Source organism: Camarhynchus parvulus, chromosome 26 (genome assembly GCF_901933205.1).
Source record: "Camarhynchus parvulus chromosome 26, STF_HiC, whole genome shotgun sequence".
Classification (NCBI taxonomy): Eukaryota; Metazoa; Chordata; class Aves; order Passeriformes; family Thraupidae; genus Camarhynchus; species Camarhynchus parvulus.
This window is the reverse complement of record NC_044596.1, coordinates 2962758-2984052: the sequence shown is the minus strand read 5'-3', so window position 1 is coordinate 2984052 and position 21295 is coordinate 2962758. Positions and strand designations below refer to the sequence as shown.

The 21295-nt window shown below is 46.4% G+C and overlaps 1 protein-coding gene across 6 annotated transcripts; it reads left to right on the top strand.

Moving 5' to 3' along the window:
* Positions 1 to 5: 5 nt before the first annotated feature.
* Positions 6 to 19755, top strand: PFKFB2 (6-phosphofructo-2-kinase/fructose-2,6-biphosphatase 2). Of its 6 annotated transcripts, none has more exons than XM_030965746.1 (16): positions 6 to 40; positions 1224 to 1349; positions 1442 to 1538; positions 1851 to 1917; positions 2051 to 2125; positions 2243 to 2299; positions 2710 to 2834; positions 3794 to 4001; positions 6423 to 6569; positions 8055 to 8159; positions 8812 to 8941; positions 11475 to 11537; positions 12049 to 12122; positions 13396 to 13638; positions 14830 to 14893; positions 16616 to 19755. In XM_030965746.1, exons 2-15 carry the CDS (start codon positions 1238 to 1240, stop codon positions 14854 to 14856), a joined length of 1530 nt encoding a protein of 509 aa, XP_030821606.1. In that variant the 5' UTR covers positions 6 to 40; positions 1224 to 1237; the 3' UTR covers positions 14857 to 14893; positions 16616 to 19755. The 6 variants fall into 6 exon arrangements, with proteins under 6 accessions (XP_030821606.1, XP_030821605.1, XP_030821603.1 ...); XM_030965745.1 differs by lacking the exon at positions 6 to 40 and adding an exon at positions 469 to 637 and having other exon boundaries at positions 13420 to 13638; XM_030965743.1 differs by lacking the exon at positions 6 to 40 and adding an exon at positions 469 to 637.
* Positions 19756 to 21295: the final 1540 nt, after the last annotated feature.

The following is a 21295-nucleotide window of genomic DNA, read 5'->3' as shown; positions in this document are numbered from 1 at the left end:
GTCGATACGGCACGCGGGGCGTCTGATTTGCATACAGGAGGTGACACCGCCCACTTAATTTGCATGGAGTCGGACACCGCCTTGCCATCTCATTCGCGTAACGCGAGGTGTCGCCGTGATTTGCTGTCCCCTCCCTTCCGCGATGATTACCTCCGGTTTGATTTGCATAGCCCGCCTGAATTTGCATAGAGGCGCGAGCTCCACTCCCCTTTCATCACCGCCCATCTCATTTGCATGGCGCGCGTGCTCCGCTTCCCCTCTCGCCCCGCCCACCGCCCTTTCGGTCCTATTTCCATACAGCGCGCGGCTGCCCCGCCCTCCAGATCTTATTTACATACAGCGCGCGGCTGCCCCGCCCTCCAGATCTTATTTGCATACGGCGTGCGGCTCTCCCGGCCCCATTTGCATACAGCGCGCGCCCCCGCGCGCGTGACGCGGGCCGCTTTTCCCGCCCAGCCGCGCCCCTTTTCCCGCGTGTGCCGTGCCCGGTTTCCGTTCCCCAGCTCCGCCGTGCGCGAGCCCCGCCGCTCATTTGCATGCGATTTGCATGCGGCGGAGCGGCGGCGCGGAGCCATGTCGGCGGCGCCGCGGGGCTGCGGCGGGGCCCCGCGGGGCAGGGCCGGCGAGAAGCAGTGCTGTGAGTAACCCCGGGGCCACAGAGGAGCGGAACCGGTACCGGGAGGGGGATAGGGCTGCGCGTTCGTCCCGAGCCTCGCGCCCCTCCCGCGGGGGTCCCTGTCCCTGACTGTCCCCTCCCGCTCGGATCCCCATCCTGCTGCCTGTCCTGGCTGTGCCCTCCCGTGTTCCCCTGTCCCCAACCTGCTGGATGCTGCATCCATCCCCGTCCCGAGCTTTTCGCCCCAAATCCGCCTCTCCGCAGCCGTTCTGGGAGCTTGCTCGGGCTGTTCCCCGAGAGAACGTGACCGTTTTGTTAAGAACATCTTTGGTTCGCCCTTGACGGCGCTGCCCGGGCGGTGAATGCTGTTAACACTGAAAGCCCCATTAGGCAGCGGTGCTGCCTCATTAACAAACACCTGGAGACCGCAGAGCGGTCACAGCAGCTCATTAACGACAAGGACACACGGCGAGCCCGTCCTGGGATGCTCGGAGGTGCTTTAACCACCGGGAGATGGGATAACGCCGTGCTGAGTCTCACTTTATGCTCTCCAGCGCCCCTGACGCTGTTTTGGGGTGGTTTGGGGTTTTTTGTTTTTCTTTTGCAGCATGGGCTTCCTACATGACCAACTCCCCGACGCTGATTGTGATGATCGGGCTGCCTGCCAGGGGCAAGACCTACATGTCCAAAAAGCTCACCCGCTACCTCAACTGGATCGGGGTGCCCACCAAAGGTGGGTGGGTGTGTGGGGGGACATCCCTGCCTTGTGCTGGGGACATCCCTGCCAGAGGAATGCCCTCACCCTCCCCTCTCCCGTGTGTGAAGTGTTTAATTTAGGGGTGTATCGGCGTGAAGCAGTGAAGTCCTACAAGTCCTACGACTTCTTCAGGCACGACAACAAAGAGGCCATGGAAATCCGCAAGTGAGTCGCTGTCGGGGCTGGGGGCACTGGAGTTTTGGCAGGCTGTGGGTGTGAGGAGCAGAAAATAACCCAGAGTCCCTGGGGAAGGGAAAAGGAACAGCACAGCCTGCGCAGGGATCCTGCCAGGGATGGGCGTGGGGGTTTGGGGTGGCACAAAGCTCAGGTCACAGTGGAGGTGCCCCGAGATTTTTGGGGCTCTTAGGACGGTGCAGGGCTGTGAGGGAGGTGTTTGAATCCCTCCCTGCTGGCTCAGAAGCTTTGCTGTGGGCATGCTTTCCATCAGCTGTGACCATCCCTATTTCTGTCCTGCAGACGCTGTGCCCTCGTGGCTCTGGAAGATGTGAAGTCTTATCTCTTGGAGGAGTGTGGGCAAATAGCTGTAAGATCCTCTGCACTAAAAATAGTTTTACATCAGGGCAGTTCAAAGCTGCCTGGAGTGTTCAGGCGCCTGATTTGGGGTCTAAAAGTCTTAAGATAAACTTGCTCAGTGCTCCTTCCTCATTTTCTGCCAGGTGTTTGATGCGACCAACACGACTCGGGAGCGCCGGGACCTGATCTTAAACTTTGCTAAGGAAAATGCTTTCAAGGTTGTGCTTTTATTGTGTGTGTGATTAATTGTGATTTAATGTGCAGTCACTGTGGCTCCCTGGCACAGGAGCTCTGGAGTTTTGGCTCTGAAATGTGCTCCCTTACCTTTTCCCTAGGTGTTTTTCGTGGAGTCTGTCTGTGATGATCCAGAGGTCATCGCTGCCAATATCCTGGTGGGTGCTGCCCTGCCCAGTTTGGGTGCTCAGTGCAAGGTCACAGGCTCAGGGAGCTCCTGGGGATCTCTGCAAACGCCTCCCTCTTGCCTTTCACCTGCCCACTAAGCAGCTGGGATTTGCAGGTTTATTAAAAGCCAGAGATGCCGTTATGTGAGAATGTGGAAATCAAGTGGAATGGGTGACCTTGAAGCTGTGCTGGCGAGGGAGGGAGGGCACAGCTCTGAGCCAGGGTGTCTGTCAGGGCCAACCACTTCAGTGCCTTAAGAGTCGCCCTTTGTTTCCTCTCCAGGAGCAGGTTTTTCCTCGGGGCACCGTTCAACAATGTGGATTTGTTTCAAAAGGGGGGAATGTTACTCATCTTTTGTTCCCTCTTGAGTTTGCTTAACTCACAGCTGTCTGTTGGGCAGGAGGTGAAAGTTTCCAGTCCTGACTACCCGGAGAGGCACAGGGAGAATGTGATGGACGATTTCCTGAAGAGGATTGAGTGCTACAAGGTCACCTACCAGCCTCTGGACCCGGATGAATATGACAAGTAAGCAAATCCCTTGGCACATCCCTTTGTCCTTGGGCACGGGAGCTGCTTTGCTGTCAGGATGCTCCAGCACTTCTGCTCTCCCCAGGTGTGGCTGTGTGCAGCTGAATCACAGGTCCCAAGTGAGATTTGAAGGGATTTTTCTCTGTGTGCTGCAGAATCACAGGATGGTTTGGGTTGGAAGGGATCTCAAAGCCCATCTCTAAGAGCCATGGGCAGGGACAGTTCCCACTGTCCCAGGCTGCTCCAAATCCTGTCCAACCTGGCCCTGGGCGCTTCAGGGATCCAGGGGCGCCCACCCAGGGCAGGATTTTTAAGCCCAGCAGTTCAGAGCCTTTCCTAGAGAAGCAGTAGCTGGGTGACACCAGGTGCTCGTGCCTCATTTTTCAAACCACCCATGTGTGTGTTTTTATTTTATATCCACTCCAGAGATCTCTCCTTCATTAAAGTGATCAACGTGGGGCAGTGGTTCCTGGTGAACCGAGTGCAGGACTGTCACAGACGTGTTGTATGAAAAATCCTTTCCTTAGGATTTTTCCTCCTGAGAAGCTGAGAGGCCTCGGGAACAAAATATAAACAATGATTATCTGCTGCTGTGGAATGCAACAGGTGCATCTGTGATTGGTCTCATGTGGTTGTTACTAATTAATGGCCAATCACAGCCCAGCTGGCTCGGACAGAGAGTCCGAGCCACAAACCTTTGTTATCATTCCTTCTTTTTCTATTCTTAGCTAGCCTTCTGATGAAATCCTTTCTTCTATTCTTTTAGTATAGTTTTAATATAATATATATCATAAAATAATAAATCAAGCCTTCTGAAACATGGAGTCAGATCCTCGTCTCTTCCCTCATCCTGGGACCCCTGTGAGCACGGTCACACAGGGCTACATCCAGAGTAAAATTGTCTATTACTTCAAACAAACGACCATGTGGGTGTTTTTATTTTATATCCACTGCAGAGATCTCTCCTTCATTAAAGTGATCAACGTGGGCCAGCGGTTCCTGGTGAACCGAGTGCAGGACTACATCCAGAGTAAAATTGTCTATTACCTGATGAACATCCACGTCCAGCCACGCACCATCTACCTGTGCCGCCACGGGGAGAGCGAGTACAACCTCCTGGGCAGGATTGGAGGGGACTCTGGGCTGTCACCCCGGGGCAAGCAGGTATGTGGGAGTCAGGGCTGATGCCTTGGAGTGGTTACCCTTAAGTTTTAGCTTTTGGGTTTCTTAGATTCTGTGCTGGCTCAGTGTGGGACTCTGAGCTTTGTGTGAAGTGTTGTCTCACAGACGTCTTTTATGAAAAATCCTTTCCTTAGGATATTTTCTCCTGAGAAGCTGAGAGGCCTCAGGAAGAAAATTTAAACAATGATTATCTGCTGCTGTGGAATGCAACAGGTGCAGCTGTGATTGGTCTCATGTGGTTGTTGCTAATTAATGGCCAATCACAGTCCAGCTGTGTCTCTCTCTGGTCAGACAGGAATTTTTTATTCATTCCATTCTTTTCCTTTGTTTGCAAGCCTTCTGATGAAATCCTTTCTTCTATTCTTTTAGTATAGTTTTAATATAATATCATAAAATAATGAATCAAGCCTTCTGAAACATGGAGGCAGATCCTCGTCTCTTCCCTCTTCCTGAGACCCCTGTGAACAGCACCATAAAGTGTTAGTAAGTTCTCTTCATAGAATCACGGAATCACCAGGTTGGAAGAGACCTTTAAGATCATTGAGTCCAACCCAGCCCTAACCATGGCACCCAGTGCCACATCCAGTCTTTTTTTGAACACCCAGGGATGGTGACTCCACCACCTCCCCAGGCAGCCCATTCCAGAACTTTATCACTCTTTCTGTAAAAAACTTTTTCCTGACATCCAACCTAAATTTCCCTTGGTGCAGCTTAAGAGTGTGTCCTCTTGTTCTCTCAGTGCTGCCTGACATATTCAATTCCTTTAGAATTCCTGACCTTTTCTCAACACTTTTATCATCTATCCTTTCCTCTCTACAGCAGTATCTCCTTCATATTCTGTCCTAATCACTGCAGAATCATCTGCATTGGATTTCACTATGTATGCATCACGTTTTCAGTCTTTAAAATTATTGCAGCAAATTTCCTCTTCCTTGGCCAGGCTGATCCCCCAACATTCCTTTCTGAAGCCTTACATAACTTACACTTTCAAAATAAGACTCAACTGAAAAATGCAGTCCAGTAGAATCAGAAAATGCTTCAAAGTACAGTTGAAAAAGGAAAATAGAAATGTTGGAAATAATAACACTAGAACATAAGCAATACCTTATTGAAAATGTATTCTGATATAAACTGTATCTGGTTTTCAAACAGGGTAGTTAGACAAAAGAATCCTTTTCCAGCTGGAGAATCAAAAAGCATAAACAATGGTGAATTGAGGGGAGCAGACCAGGAGGATGGGATTTGATGACCTGAAGCTGTAATTGGACAATTAACCCAATATGGAAATGGACCAAAACTTATAAAAGTGTAAAAACTCATGACTGGGATCCATCCTGGGTGTAGCCCTGGCCAGGCTCTTGTACTGCCCAAGGTGTATCCTTTAAAGGCTTTTCAATAAATTTTATTCTTTTAACTTTATTCTTTTGACTCTGTTCCAGATCAGCCTCTCTAAGCATCACAGGGGCTGGACAAGACTAAGAGAATAAGAGTAGGTATTTATTAAAGGCCTAAACAGATACACCTTGGGCAGTCAGAAGCCTCCCAGAGGCTGCACCAAGATGAAATTATGGCCATGAGTTTTTCAGACTGAAATAAGTTGGGTCCATTTGCGTATCAGGGGTTAATTCTGCAATTACAGCTCCAGGTAATGAAGTCAGATACCCCCAGTTCACTTTTGTTTATACTTTTCTCCTTGAGTTCCAAGCCCAGAGGGATTGTTTTGCCTGACCAAAATGTGAGGATGGTAGTTAACCTCCTTTATACAGAGTTTAGTTAGGCACAAAGGCAGTACAGGATTTGAAAATTATAAAAGTTAAAATAAATCATAAAGGTTAAAATCTGAAGGCATCAGGGCTCCACATCCCCCAAGGATGCTCTGAGCAGCTTCAGTTCCCCTGTCCCCTCAATGCCTTAGGATTTTAGCTTTTTTGTATTTAATATATTTGTAATCCTGCAGTTCTTTAGTGCATAACTCCAAACTCCACACACAGTGGGAGCTGCTGCTTCCCCATTTTGGGCAGACACAACAATTCCTCTCCAGGCCTGGCAGTGAAGGACGCCTCACTGCCTCAGGGCCAAGAGATGTGAACAAAAGTGAGTTGTGGGGAGCAAACTTCATTAAATTACTTCATTATCTGAGGATAAGTTACTTGAAGCTGTAATTAGAGGATTAACCCCCAACATGCAAATAGACTAAATTTATAAAAGTGTGAAAACCTGTGGCCTATAGTCCATTTTTGGGTGTATCCCTTGGGGGACTTTTTCTGCCCTAAATACACCTGAATATTTATCTCCAATAAATATACCTGCTTTTTATTCCCTTAATTTAGTCTGGCCTGTGTTTTTAGGGAGCCCAAAAAGGCATCACCCTCCTCCTAACCTCCCTGGGGCTTTTCTCCCCAGTTTTCCCAGGCTCTGAAGAAGTTCATTGAGGAGCAGGAGATCGTGGACCTGAAGGTGTGGACGAGCCAGCTGAAGAGGACAATCCAGACAGCAGAGTGCCTGGGGGTGCTCTACGAGCAGTGGAAGATCCTCAACGAGATTGATGCTGTGAGTGAGAGGCTGCTTAAAAACCTCAGCTTTTCTACGTGGGGAATAATGTTTAAAGCCAAATCAGTCACCATAAACCCAGTTGATTTGTGTTGGAACCATGGATGGTGAGAATTTTCAGTTTTCTGTGCAGAGCACTGCATTTGACCTGTGGAGAAGGTTTCCAAAATTCATTAACAGCACTGGGATTATGGGTGTGGAGTTGGTTAGAAGTGTGGAATGTCAGAGTAGAAAACTTAAAGTTTTAAAACTTAAAGTTTTAGTACTTTAAAATTTAAAGTACTAAACTTAAAGTTCAGTAATAAATATGAAGGAAGATGGAGGTTTTAGGGCAGAGACAGGTTGTTATTTACCTTCTTCCTTCTTCTTCATGGGTTTGAGTGGGGAATAATGTTTAAAACCAAATTAATCACCATAAACACAGCTGATTTATGTTGGAACTCTGGATGCTGAGAATTTTTAATTTTCTGTGCAGAGCACTGCATTTGATCTGTGGAGAAGGTTTCCAAAATTGATAAACAGCACTGGGATTATGGGTGTGGAGTTGTTTAGAAGTGTGTAATGTTACAGGGTGGAAAACTTAGAGTTTGGGGTTTTAGAATATAATAATAAATATGAAGCAAGATGGAGGTTTTTAGGGCAGAGACAGGTTGTTGTTCTTCACCTTCTTCTTCACCTTCTTCTCCATGGGTTTGGGTGGTGTTTTATAATTAAACAGGAAAGTCCACACTGTGGGCTTTGAGAGGTCAGTTCTTTGGTTAAAAAGTAAAATCATCTAGGTATCATTTCTTAATTAAATAATTTAGCCTTAAAAAACCTTAGAACAAAAAATAATTTACCATTTTATACCTTCCTAATAAAAGACTACAGAACTCATGGCTGTGAGGCTGTAGCACTAATAAGAAACAATAAACACCTAAGTCTAAACATCTCAGGTGCCTTCAATCTTAACCCCAACAAAAGCAGAAAAAACAAACAAAACCCCCACAATTTCTGTTGATTTACAGCCATGTTTTTGTATCACAGATTTCACCCTTCCAGGATGGGGTTTGGGGTGGTTTTTAGAGGGCTGAGGGTGTTGAGAGCTGCCAGGTCTTGCTGGGGACATTCCAGGTGGTGTGGAGGAGGAAAAGAACACTGAACATCCCAGACATCTGTCACACCCTCCTGCCTGGCCAAAGGTTGCTGCTCCCACTCTGATTCTCTCAGCAAATTGCAGGGTGGTTGCTGGGGAAGTGAGGGCTCATTTTTCATCCCTGGCAAACACCAGGGGTGTAATCTTTTTTTTTGGTTTTGAGATAAAACCAAAGCCCAGCCTCTTCAAACCAGCCTGGCACCCGCGCAGGGGGCAGGGCTGGGTCACTTGCAACACCTAAAATTTCCATGCCAAAAAAGGATCTCGACCTCAGCCTCTGCTTTTCCTTCCCTCCCTGTTGGCCCTCTGATGAAAGGAGGTTTGTGCTAAGCAGTTTTTCCTTCCCTCAGGGGGTCTGTGAAGAAATGACCTATGCAGAGATCGAAGCCAAGTATCCAGAGGAGTTTGCCATGAGGGATCAGGAGAAATATCTTTATCGTTACCCTGGAGGGGAGGTGAGGACCCTAAAAAACAACAACAACACACAGTGCAGTGAAACAAACGTTTATGTGGGGGGTTGGGCTTAAAACTGACTCAATTTGAAGTTATTCTGCCAAGATTTGTATGCGAAATTGCAAATTTTCATCCTAATGAAAACGTTTGGATCCCAGTTGTCTTTTGGGGGAAATATTTCTTGATTTCCCCCATTGGGGTGGGCAGATGATGCTTTTCAATCCATTCATTTGGCCACTTGCTGGGTGCTGCCCTCAGACACCACCAAGGGGTTCTGCATCCCAGAATTGTCACTGAGAAACCACCTGGGAAACAAAATTATCCTGGGTGTGGCCTGGAGTCATTTCTGGCTTTACTTCACAACCTGTTTAAATGAATCATTTGCTATTTTATTTGGATTTTTCCCTGACTGCACTCATTGAGTTCCCAGTAATCTGAACCCTCCCACGGTCTGAGGCTTCTGACACTGAATTTCACTTTCTGCTGTTGCCTTTTTTTGGCTTTTTTTTACTATTTTTACCACACCACCCGTAACCTCCTTGAACTTTCTGCTGCTTTAACTGATATTTCCCTGAATGTGACTGTGTTAATTGCCACCTCTGTTTAACCCTGTGTTTACACAACCCCTTGACCAATTCCTGTTTGGTTTTCCAGTCCTACCAGGACTTGGTGCAGCGCCTGGAGCCAGTAATTATGGAGCTGGAAAGGCAAGGAAATGTCCTGGTTATCTCCCACCAGGCAGTTATGAGGTGCCTCCTGGCTTATTTTCTTGACAAGAGTGCAGGTACAAAAATAAAGGGATGGTTCCTCTCCCTGCTTCCCCTCATGGGGTTTTTGGGAGGGTGGTTTGGAATGACTGGGTGGATTTTTATTTTATTTTATTTTTTATTTTTTATTTTATTTTTATTTTTATTTAATTTTAATTTTATTTTTATTTTATTTAATTTTAATTTTATTTTTATTTTATTTTGTTTTATTTTTATTTTTTGTTTTATTTTTATTTTTTATTTAATTTTAATTTTATTTTTATTTTAATTTTAATTTTTATTTTTTATTTGTTTTATTTTTATTTTTTATTTAATTTTAATTTAATTTTAATTTTTTATTTATGTTAGTTTTATTTTTATTTAATTTTAATTTTATTTTTATTTTATTTTTATTTTATTTCTATTTTATTTTTATTTTATTTCTATTTTATTTTTATTTTTTATTTAATTTTAATTTAATTTTAATTTTTTATTTATGTTAGTTTTATTTTTATTTAATTTTAATTTTATTTTATTTTTTTTTATTTTATTTCTATTTTATTTTTATTTTATTTCTATTTTATTTTTATTTTATTTCTATTTTATTTTGTTTTTATTTTAACAAGGTGGGGTTTTTTAACAAGCTGTTTAAATAAGGAGGAAAGGAAGTGTTTCAGCAGTGCTTTAACCCCTGAATTGCAGCAGTGCAAGGAGCTCCCCAGGGATGTGCTGCTGTTTTGCTGCCCAGATGTTGTTTCTGGAGCTGTTTTAGCAGTGCTTTACAGAATGTATAAAGGACTGGTTTTTAATGTAAAGAAAAATTAAAATTCATCATTTTCTGATGAATTAAAGAGCCTCAGTGGCCTGGAAGGGGTGGCAGGAGTGCTCCATCCCAGGGAAATGCTGATTTCTTGCACAGCACACACACCTGGAAGGTTCCAGTCTCCTGCAAGCTCCAGTGAGTGGCACTAGAGCTTCATAAAACTTTTAATGACGTTAATAAACTTGTAAAAAACTTGATAAACTTCCAAATACAGCTCTGAATAAATCTCCTGTGGGCCCATGGTGGCTGAGGTGCTTTCCCAGCCGTGTGCCACTGGAGAGGTTTCCTCTGGCTGGTTCTGTGCGCTGGAAATGGAATTATGGAATTATTTGGGTTGGAAAAGCCCCTTTAGAGGGTGGGATCCAACCCCTGAGCCAGCAGGCCCAGCCAGCCTGGCCTCCACTCTCATTCCCAGCTCCTGTATTTGATTTTCTGTGTGTCACTGCTGTCCTGAGTGACTGTCTGGGTGCCATCCACAGGCTCCCGCTCCCAGCACAATTCCCATTCAATCCCGGAATGGTTTGGGTTAAAAAGACCCTTGAAAGGGTTTAATCTGTGTGCCATCCACAGGTTCCCATTCCCAGCACAATTCCCATTAAACCCCAGAATGGTTTGGGTTAAAAAGACCCTTAAAAGGGTTTAATCTGGGTGCCATCCACAGGCTCTCACTCACAGGACAATTCCCATTCAATCTTGGAATTATTTGGGTTAAAAAGACCCTTGAAAGGGTTTAATCTGGGTGCCATGCACAGGCTCATTCCCAGCACAATTCCCATTCAATCCTGGAATGGTTTGGGTTAAAAAGACCCTTAAAATGGTTTAATCTGGGTGCCATCCACAGGCTCCCACTCCCAGCACAATTCCCATTCAATCCCGGAATGGTTTGGGTTAAAAAGACCCTTGAAAGGGTTTAATCTGTGTGCCATCCACAGGTTCCCATTCCCAGCACAATTCCCATTAAACCCCAGAATGGTTTGGGTTAAAAAGACCCTTAAAAGGGTTTAATCTGGGTGCCATCCACAGGCTCTCACTCACAGGACAATTCCCATTCAATCTTGGAATTATTTGGGTTAAAAAGACCCTTGAAAGGGTTTAATCTGGGTGCCATGCACAGGCTCATTCCCAGCACAATTCCCATTCAATCCTGGAATGGTTTGGGTTAAAAAGACCCTTAAAATGGTTTAATCTGGGTGCCATCCACAGGCTCCCACTCCCAGCACAATTCCCATTCAATCCTGGAATGATTTGGGTTAAAAAGACCCTTGAAAGGGTTTAATCTGTGTGCCATCCACAGGCTCATTCCCAGGACAATTCCCATTAAACCCCAGAATGGTTTAGGTTAAAAAGACCCTTAAAAGGGTTTAATCTGGGTGCCATCCACAGGCTCTCACTCCCAGCACAATTCCCATTCAATCCTGGAATGGTTTGGGTTAAAAAGACCCTTGAAAGGGTTTAATCTGTGTGCCATCCACAGGTTCCCATTCCCAGACAATTCCCATTCTATCCCAGAATGATTTGGGTTAAAAAGACCCTTAAAATAGTTTAATCTGTGTGCCATCCACAGGTTCCCATTCCCAGCACAATTCCCATTCTATCCCAGAATGGTTTGGGTTAAAAAGACCCTTAAAAGGGTTTAGTTTGACCCCTCTGTGGTGGGCAGGGACATCCCAGTGCTGCTGTGGGGCTGGGGAGGGGACAGGGAGGCTGTGGCATCCCAGGTGACCCCAGAACATCTTTTTGTGCCCTAGATGAGCTGCCCTACCTGCGCTGCCCCCTCCACACCATTTTCAAGCTCACACCTGTTGCCTATGGTAAATAACTGCTTTATTTTCAGTTTTAATTTGAATTCCTCTCCTGGTTTGTGTGTGGGGATGTTATGGGCAGGTTTGGGTCTAAGTGTGGCAGCACCTGGCCATGCTCTAAAAGCTTTGGTAATACATAAAGAGGTTATTTCCTGGTTAATATACAAAAAGTTAACATAGAAAAGGGTTCTGGAGGGGTGGGGAGCAGATGTGGAGGTGCAGGGTCTTCTCCCCTGGCCTCTCTTTTAAACAATTGGATTTTCCCTGTGGCTGAGGAAGGCTGTGCCTCCAAACTTGGGGTGCAGTCAGTTAAAATTGGCTTTTCTGTGCAGCCCAAACAACTCAGGGCTGTGCTCTCACACTTTTTAAAAACCACCAAGTGTGAAGTTCTGTTCGTGGGCTGGACTGTGGATTTATGAGCTGGGGTATTTTTATAAAGAAAGAGATTTATTCCTATTCATTTTCCCTGCTGTTTTTTAAATAAATTACTCACATAAACCTCTCTTTCTCTTGGGTGAAGGCTGCAAAGTGGAGACAATTACCATGGATGTGGAAGCAGTGAACACCCACCGGGAAAAGCCCTCCCTGAACTCAGTAAGTTTTGCTGCACCCCTCTGGCTCCACCTTTTCCAAAATAAGTCACAAACCCTCTTAAACACTTGCTCAAGCTGCCTGGTGCCATTCAGTGAGCAGAAGGATTCTCTTCAGAAATAACCCCCAAAAGCAGAATTAATTTTAAGGTGCATTGGTGCTTCCCAGGCCAGGGGGTTATTTTTCAGAGCTGTTATAGGGAGCAGAAATGAGCAAATTTAGGGCATAGATTTTAAACTCCAGGTTTTGTTCTCAGTTTTCAATGCAGTGTTTGTTGCTGATGCTTACTGGTAATTTCAAAAAGACTTGGCAAAAGGGTTAAAGTGGATTTTTCTCTTTGTCTTGATGAGTTTTCTCTTTCCGAAATCCTCTCTCTGCCATTGTTTAAATTACTGCTGCCGTTGTTTAAATTGCTATTTAAATCCACCTTGTAACCACCTCAAAAATCTGGGGGAGATCTCTGAGGGCCTTGATTTTGCAAACCCCGTTTTCCAAAGGGACTGTAGGGAAAGCCTCAGTGATTGCCTCTAATTAATTCCCCCAATTAGAGAGCACAAACCAGCTCTGCTGGCTCACAGGAACTCTGAATGCGTCTGATTTTAGGTTTTATCCATTCAGGCTTTTTGTTGTAGTTTATGAAGATCCCTTGGGCTGGGACCTGGTTATTCTTTTGTGCTGAGGGACTGGGGAAATTGGGAACCTGCAGCTGTGCCTGGAGGCTCTGTGGAGCTGTCAAATGCCAAACTGAGGACATGGGGCATGATTTGTGTGGATCCTCGTGGTTTCCAGCATGTCCCTGCTCACAAGGGGTTGGATTAATGATGTTTAAAGGTTCTTCCAACCCCAGCCACTCTGGGATTTATCACTTTTCCAACTTCTCTGTGACCCCTGCATGGAAATCATTGCTGCCCACTTGGAGGCTGCTTCTGTTCTTTGCTTTGCTTTGGGGCAGAACAAACAGGAAGAAGGGAGAGTTTTCCATTTGCTTATTTTTTTTCACTTAAATTCTTCGTGCAGAGAGAAAGAAAAACAAACAAAAAAAAAAACCAAGAAAAAAACCCCAGCACCCAAACAGAGCCACCTAAGCAAAACAAAAGTCCCAAAGGGAAGTAAAACTGCTGAAAAATCACTTTCCAGTTGTCCCCAGGATGGATGAAGTTGTTTCCCAAGCTGCTGCAGAGCTGGGGAAGGCCCAGCCCGGTGCGGGGTCCCTCAGGGTGGGCTGCTGGAGGTGTGTGACGTGGCTTTAAACTCTGGTTCCCCCTTTTCATTCCTGGTGATTCCCTCTGTGTGGGATCAGCACGACCTCCCCAGCAGGCAGAGCCCTGTGAGGATGAGGAGGAACAGCTTTACCCCGCGGGCCGGCGCCGACACCGTAAAGCGCCCGCGGCACCACAGCCTGGGCAGCAAACCCCTCCACCTGCTGGGGCCTCTCCCATCCCTGGAAGCTCGAGGGCCTCTCCCATCTCTGGAAGGTCAAGAAGGGGCTGAGCAGCCACAGCTGGAAGGCACTGTCCAGGTGGTACCATCCCTCTGCTTCCCCTCCCCACCATTGCCCGAAATCCAGACCCAGGATCTTGAGCAGGGTCTCTGTTTCTGCATTGAAATTATCCAGCCTGAATTGAATTAAGGAAAAAAAAAAAACAAACTGAAAAACCCGTTCAAAACCAACCCCAAAACATCAAAATTCCCCTATCCAACTGGAATTGCTGAGCAGCCACAGCTTGAAGTCACTGTCCAGGTGGTACCATCCCTCTGCTCCCCCTCCCCAACATCACCCGGGGTCCTCTGTTGAATTTGCAGGCAGCCCCAGCAAGGGAAGAGATGAGAATCTTGACTCCATGTTTCAGAAGGCTTATTTATTATTTTATATTATATATAAATATATATATTATATTATTTTATATTTTATATATAATATATATTTATTAAAAGAAAATTATATGCTAAAACTACACAAAAGAATAGAAGAAAGGATTTCATCAGAAGGCTTGCAAGGAAAGGAAAAAGAATTATAACAAAATCCTGTGACTGACCAGAGAGTCTGAGACAACCAGACTGTGATTGGCCATTAATTAAAAACAACCACATGAGACCAATCACAGATGCACCTGTTGCATTCCACAGCAGCAGATAATCATTGTTTACATTTCGCTTCTGAGGCCTCTCAGCTTCTCAGGAGAAAAGATCCTAGCAAAAGGATAAAATATTCATAAAACATGTCTGTGACAGTCCTCTCTGAAATCCAGACCCTGCCCAGGATCTTGAGCAGGTTTCTGTTTCTGCATGGAAATTATCCAGCCTGAATTAAATTAAGGAAAAAAAACAACTGAAAAACCCCTTCAAAACCAACCCCAAAGAGTCAAATCCCCCCATCCAACTGGAATTGTGGTGCCAGTCTTTCAGAGTGGGGCTCCACGCAGGCAGGTTTCCATCAGTGCCACGGGGTTTTGGCAGCGGGGTTAATTCTGGATAGGATTTTGCTTCTGGGCTAAAACCTGATTGGAAAAGTTACAAATACCCTCTTTGTCCCAGTTTTTTATGCAGCCAAGTGCTGTCCCTGCCTCCTGCTGCAACACAACCCTGCCCTGGGCTCACAGGAAATGTTGGGGCTGCTTCACTCCTCCCTCATGTGCTTTGCTGCTTTTCCTATTTCAGTCTCTCTAAGATGCACTATGAGCCCTGCTGTGCTTCTCTGTTTCCTTTGCAGCCTCCAGAGGGAAATGCTTGCCTCTGAGTACCACTGCAAGCAGCTTGGGTGTGCTCTCTTTGGGGTTAGTAAGTTGGATTTCTCTTGATTCCCGTTGCATGGAAACCACTCTGGGCAAAGACAGACCCATGGAGCAGAAGGAATCTTGTGCTGGATAAAACCTGAGATTTTTGGGGGGACCTCAGTGGGGGCTGAGCCTGCTGATCCAGGGGCTCCAACTGGGCTTGTGCTGGCTGCTGGAAATTGTGGTTTTAGCCCAGCTTGCTCCATCCCTGGAGCAGGACATGGGGTGGCTCCTGGTGCTGAGCAGGGCAGGGTCCCCAGGACAGGGTGTGGTGACATTGCTGCTCTCAGGGATTTTGTAGGAGTCACTGGATCGTGGATTTACCTTTGATTTTCACTGTCTGAGTGTGTTCCTGGTGTCTGTTGGGCCCTGAGTGAGGCAGAGGAAGGAGGTTTATCAAAGCTCTAAGTATTTATTGTGGTTAATTTGCAAGGTGGTCACCGTGATGGTTCTTGGGTGGTTCTGGCAGTGGGATTCCCCATGGAGAAGGTAAATTAAAGTGAGCAAGCCTGAGTAACCAACCTGCCTCCTTCCTCCTGAGCTTCCCCACCTCTCTGAGCTGTGTGGGCTCAGGCTGAGGTGGGAAAACCCTTCAGGGTTTGGCAGGAGGCTGGATTGTCACTGTAGGACACAAAACAACACGAGCACACACACTGCTGCTCTCAAGGTGAAGAAAAGGGACGTTTATTTTTCTGACTCCAACATTTATAGATTTCCAAAAGTGCCCCTGGATTGGAGGGTGGCAGTGCCACCTCTCCAATGACACTGGACAAACCAACAGCCCATCAAATTTCTCCTCCTCCATAAAAGAATGTAAAACAATCAGTTATTTACAGAAAGTGTGTGAGAAAGCTCGTTACAAGAATGTAAACATCAGAAGGCTTAAAAGAACTTAAAATAACAATAAATAAAATAATAAATATATAAATAATAACTAAATAGGGCAACAGGGTCTTTGGAGGATCTCTGGGGTCTTTGAAGGATCTGTGGGCTCTTGTTGCTTTAGGACATGAAATAAAACCACGTGGACACTGGAATCTCCAAGGTAAAAAAGAAAGAGGTTTAATTTCTGACTCAACATTTATAGATTTCCAAAAGTGACTCTGGATTGGAGGGTGACAGTGCCACCTCCCAAACCAACAGCCCATCAGATTTCTCCTCCTCCATAAAAGGAATGCCAAACAATCAGTTATTTACGGAAAGTGTGTGAGAAAGCTTGCTACAAGAATGTCAACATCAGAAGGCTTAGAAAATCTTAAAAACTCAGGGTGACACTGAAGGGTGATGTAAAGAATGAAACAGGTCTTTGTGTGTCAGACAATACCTTTTCCTGACCTAGAGATGAGGCAGCTGAGAGGTGTTTAAAAACTTTTATTCCATTTGCAGTCTCATTTGAAGAATTCACACCATCACAATCAGGAGCCAATTATTTCCTAATTACAATACGCTGTAAGCATTTCTTGGCCTATCAGCTTTTTGCCACACCATGCTGTAGATGCCTTAAAGCCAAAAATCTAAAACTACCCCTCGTGGGTCCCACTACACACATTTCCCACATTTGTGTGCTTGGATGGAAGGGATGAAGCAAATCCTCAGGTGGTTCCTGCCTTGGGCAGCAGCTCCATGGAGCTGGACTCACCTCTCCATGAGCTGAGCTGCCTCCTGCTTTACCCCCTCCTGCCTTCCTTGCTGTGACCTCTCCTGTTTCTCTTTTCCCTGCAGAAAATGGCCACTTTAGGAGTGTAGGAGCTCCTGCTTTCCCCTTGGATCCAGCTGGGAATTCCAGCACCAGGAGGAGCCGGGACTGGAGCATCCCTGGGGCATCGTGAGCCACCCTGGCCAGTACTTGCCTTGAACTGTGATTTTTGAGCCTGTCTGCGTCTTTTTCTTTCCAAATGCTGCAATGTCTCTCCATGGGGCTGGAGAAGATTTCCTGTGGAGATTTTCCAAGCTGCTTTTAGTGCTCCTAAGCCAACGCATCCCCGGGTGTTGAAATCGTGTCCCACGCCTTTCCTCCTGGCCAGGTGCCAAAATTAACCACAGTGGGAGGACAAAATAATCATGTTTTCACTCGCTGAGGCAGCTTTTCTTTGGAAAAGGCATTTCCAGGCCGAATCCCCGAGGTTTTATTTCTCCATTTCCAAGTTATTTCCAAGTTCAGACTCAATTTTTTTCTGGTTTTCAGCCGTCCAGGGAGCTCCTGGTAGGGTTTGACTTTCCCTCCTTGAGTGCTGGTGTGAATCCCCCAGTCTGAGCCAGTTTCTGCTTGGATGTTTGTTCCAGGTTTTTGCTTGGATCTGACACTCAGGTCAGCACATCCATCCCATGGGAGGGACAGATGGGATAAACCCTCCTGCCCCTCTCTGGGAGCAGCACAGCTCCCAGTGCTTTAAATCCCACCTCAAGCCCTATTTTAGCTTCTCCTCCCTACCTAAACTCCATCCTCTCGCTCATTTTTCCTGCATTTTTGGGGTGTTTTTATGCATTTACCCCAGAAAATGGGAGCGTGGCTGGGACCAGCAGGGCTCCTGGGCAGGGTTTGCAGGAAGCACAAGGTTTTTTTTACCAGTTTCCTTTATTTTACGCCAAATTTTTAGGCCCACAACAAGCTTTTAACTTGCCTCTGAATAAGCTGTGAATGTTCCCAATGCTGCCTTTCATAGTTTTAAGCTGTTGTAGAGTTTGGAGCATAGGTGGTGCAGCTCTATGTGCCCATGTCTTGACTTAAATCCTTCTTTAAATCCCCACCAAAGCCCAAATTTTCAGTTCTCTCCCACCAGTCTTGACTTGCATTTTGCCAAACTCCGTTTTACCCCACTCCAGCTGTTCTTGCAATAAGGGCAGGACCCTCAGGTTGGGTGAAGAAAGGAACATTTGGGTCCAGAGCAGGAGGCTGTTCTGGACCTGCTGTTCTCAGGTGACTCCAGGATTTATCTGAGCAATTCTGGGCCTCAGGAATTGCTTATTTTAAACGTGTAAATAAATGTTGGATGTACCCACAGCAGGGAAAATAAGCCCTGGTTGTGGAGGAGCTCAGCAACCCCAGAGCTTGAGGCTTAACCTGGGCGTTTTGAGCTCAAACTTGGTTGTTTTAAACACTCCCAGAGTTGTAATTTGATAAAACTGTGATAGAGAGGACCAAGGCACAAATCTGGACCCCTCAGGATTTCTGAGGAGCAGAAAAATGTGTTGATCTAAAGCAGTTGTGCCACAGAGGGGTGAAGTTTGCTGGTGAGAAATTGAGTTTTTATTCGTTTTTCTCCTCAGGGTTTTCCCCTCCAGGTCTGGTTTTGGGTTTTAAATGTTTTTATGCTTAGAAATAAACCAGAAAAAGGAAAAAAAAAAAAAAAAAAAATGTTGAAGGAAGAGATTTAGAGCCTGTCCATGGCGGCAGTCCTGACTGTCACACTCCAAAGTGCTGTGAACGCACAAACCCGTCCTTGTCAGGCTGGCTGCTCTGACCAAACCCCTCCTGCTCTGGAAAAAGGAGTGGAAAATGTACTGTAGGATGTTTACACACAAAAATGCTGGGATAACTTGCTGAAGAGTTCAGGATGTTCATATCACTGAGCAGTAAATGATTGTAAGGAGACAAAAAAAGAAAAAATCTATATTTTTACCTGCTGGGATTTGTGAATGTCGCTGTTGATTTGTTGTTGGTGGTCGTGACTTTTTTTTTGTTAATCACTGCTGAAAATCTGGTGTTCTGCAGTTTGGGTCAGTGGCTCCTTTTGGGGCTGTGGGGTGGAATTTCATCTTTCTCTGCAGTGTTTGTGCCTCAGTGCTTTCATTAAAGCTTTTTCCTCCTGCGTTCTTAGCCTTGAAATGGTTTAAAGCAAACATACCTGGAGCAGAGCAGCAGATCTGGGAGCAGATCATTGCCCTGAGGGGCTGCAGGGCTGGGGTGATGCCATGGGCATCTCCTGGCAGCTCCCTGTGCCAAGGATTTCCTTGAAACCACCTGATTCCCTTGGCACTGGGCCTGCAAACACCCCAGAACAAACAGAGCTTGCACAACGAGGCTTTTTTTTGAGATGTTTTTTGGTGGAACAGCTCAGCAGCAGCTCGTGCTGTCAGTGGGGTCAGTGCTGCGGGCTGGGTGGGTTTGGAGGTAAATTTGTAAAAAAATGTAAATTTGGAGGTGTGGAGGTGAGCCTGGCACCTTCCTGAGCATTCCCCCAGGACCGGGGGGTTTTGTGACCCCCTGATTTTCTGTGCCTCTGTTTCAAGCAGCACAGGTGGAGCTGGCTGCTGTCACCTTCAGTGGGACCTGCCTGCCCTTCTGTGTGTCACTGCAGAGAAAAAGGAGCACAGGGGCTAAAAAACTGCTCTTATCTCTGGGAAAAACTGCAAAATGGGGGAAAAGAGTTCAAGCCAGCCTGGCTGGCTGCTCTGTGTGCACTGGCTGTGAGCTCAGAGCTGTCACCTCTGCCAGGTGTCCCCTCCCCGGCAGCTCGGGTGGGTGACACTGAAACCCAGCCTGGCCTGGCTGCCAAGGGGCAGCTGAGGGAGGAGAGGCACCAGCACCAGCCTGGCCAGGGCCACCTGCCCTGGGGGTGTCCCCAAGGCTCTCCCTGTGCCCCTCTGAGGGTGAGCAGTGCCAGTGCCACCCCTGCTGTCCCCGTGCTGTCCCCGTGCTCTGTTTGCACTGCAGCTCTGCCTGGAGTGTTTGGTCAGAGGGATCTCACCCAGCTGCTTGTGAACTTTACTGTTCTGCTGCCTTCTAAGTGGTTTGGTTTTTTTTTTTTTTAGGTTTAAAAGCTGCAGTGTCTGTCAGCTCGTGCTGTGCGTTGTGTGCTCTGTGCACTTGAGCATAAATATCTGTCAGTGTTTATTTACAATAAAGAGACTTAAAAAAACACAGATAATGTCGTCTGTTCTTTTCCATTGTTTGCTCTAACTCTCCACTGGGTGCTGGTTTTCTCAGGAGCTCAGGGAGTCTCTGGGATGTGTTTGGAGGAAGAGAGGCTGCAGGGGTGGGCAGGTGTCCTCTGGTTTGGGAATCTGAGTTCAAAATGGGGGCTCTTAAACCCTACTGCTGTTCCCCTTCTCTCCTCACCTTGAAGGGTGTTTTTCCTGGAGGTCAGGATCTCAGGGTCTCCATGGAACTGAGCTTTAAAAGGTCCTTTCCAAGCAAACCATTCTGGAATTCTCTATGTGTTCAGCTCTGAGTGATGCTCCCGGTGCCCTCCTGTGCTGCTGAGTTCCAGCTGGAGCTGCTCCATGGCACTGGGTGGGGGTGGATGGAGAAACCCCTTTGGAATGCTCTCTGAACCCCCTTTGGAATGCTCTCTGAACCCCCTTTGGAATGCTCTCTGAACCCCCTTTGGAATGCTCTCTGAACCCCCTTTGGATTGCTCTCTGAACCCCCTTTGGATTGCTCTCTGAACCCCCTTTGGAATGCTCTCTGAACCCCCTTTGGAATGCTCTCTGAACCCCCTTTTGGAATGCTCTCTGAACCCCTTTTGGCCATGGCTTCCTGAGATCTGAGGGTGTCAGAACAGGACATTCCTCTGGATGGCTCAAGACCCTGGCAAGGTGCTCAGAGACCTTGGCACGGAGTAAAAACACCTGTGCCTTTGATTTTAAACCGTGGAAACGATTACCAACTTTGTGTGAGGAGTTACAAGCCGCAAGGGTTTGGATAGAATGATAGTGAATTTGTCACAGGGTGGAAAAGTGGAATTTTGGGGTTTTTAGAATGGGGATTCAAGAGGCAAGATGGAGGAATCTGGGCATGTTCTGTCTTTCTCCTTCTTCTTCTTGTCCTCCATCTTCTGCTGTAATGGTGACACTTTTGGATTGGTTTAGAGTAGAGACAGACTGTCTAACATAGGTGATAGGTATTGGAAAATTATTGTAAATAATGTACATGTAGTTTTTAGTATAAAAAGCCAATACCACCCCAGAGGTGGTCAGTGTGCCTCGAACCAACCTGCTGGGCAGATCTCAGCAGGTCAGAGAAAGAATGGAATAGATAAAAGAAAATAAACAACCTTGAGAACCAGAGCAGAGGAATCTTGACTTCTTCAGTCTTGGGGCTGGGAAAAAAGACTTTTTAATACCTCAGGAGCCATTCCAGCAACACAAAACCTGAGAAGAGGGGATGGACTCAGGGTGGCCTTGCCCTGGGGTGAAGCAGCTCCCCTGGCACCCCTCAGTGCACCCGAGGTCCCAGTGGAGCAGCTCAGCAAGGATTATTTCAGAGACTTGGCACCTCCGCACATAAAAACCAAACAATTTCAACATCTGCTCGGGTTGCATTCAGTTTTGTCGGGTTTTGTTCTGTGGGAGGAATAAACTCTTTCCTTCTTGCTCGGGAGGAGTTAATGATTTATGGGTCAGCGGACCAGCTCTGATTTCTGCAGCACTGAAGTTTCTCTCTGTGGGGCCAGATCTAAG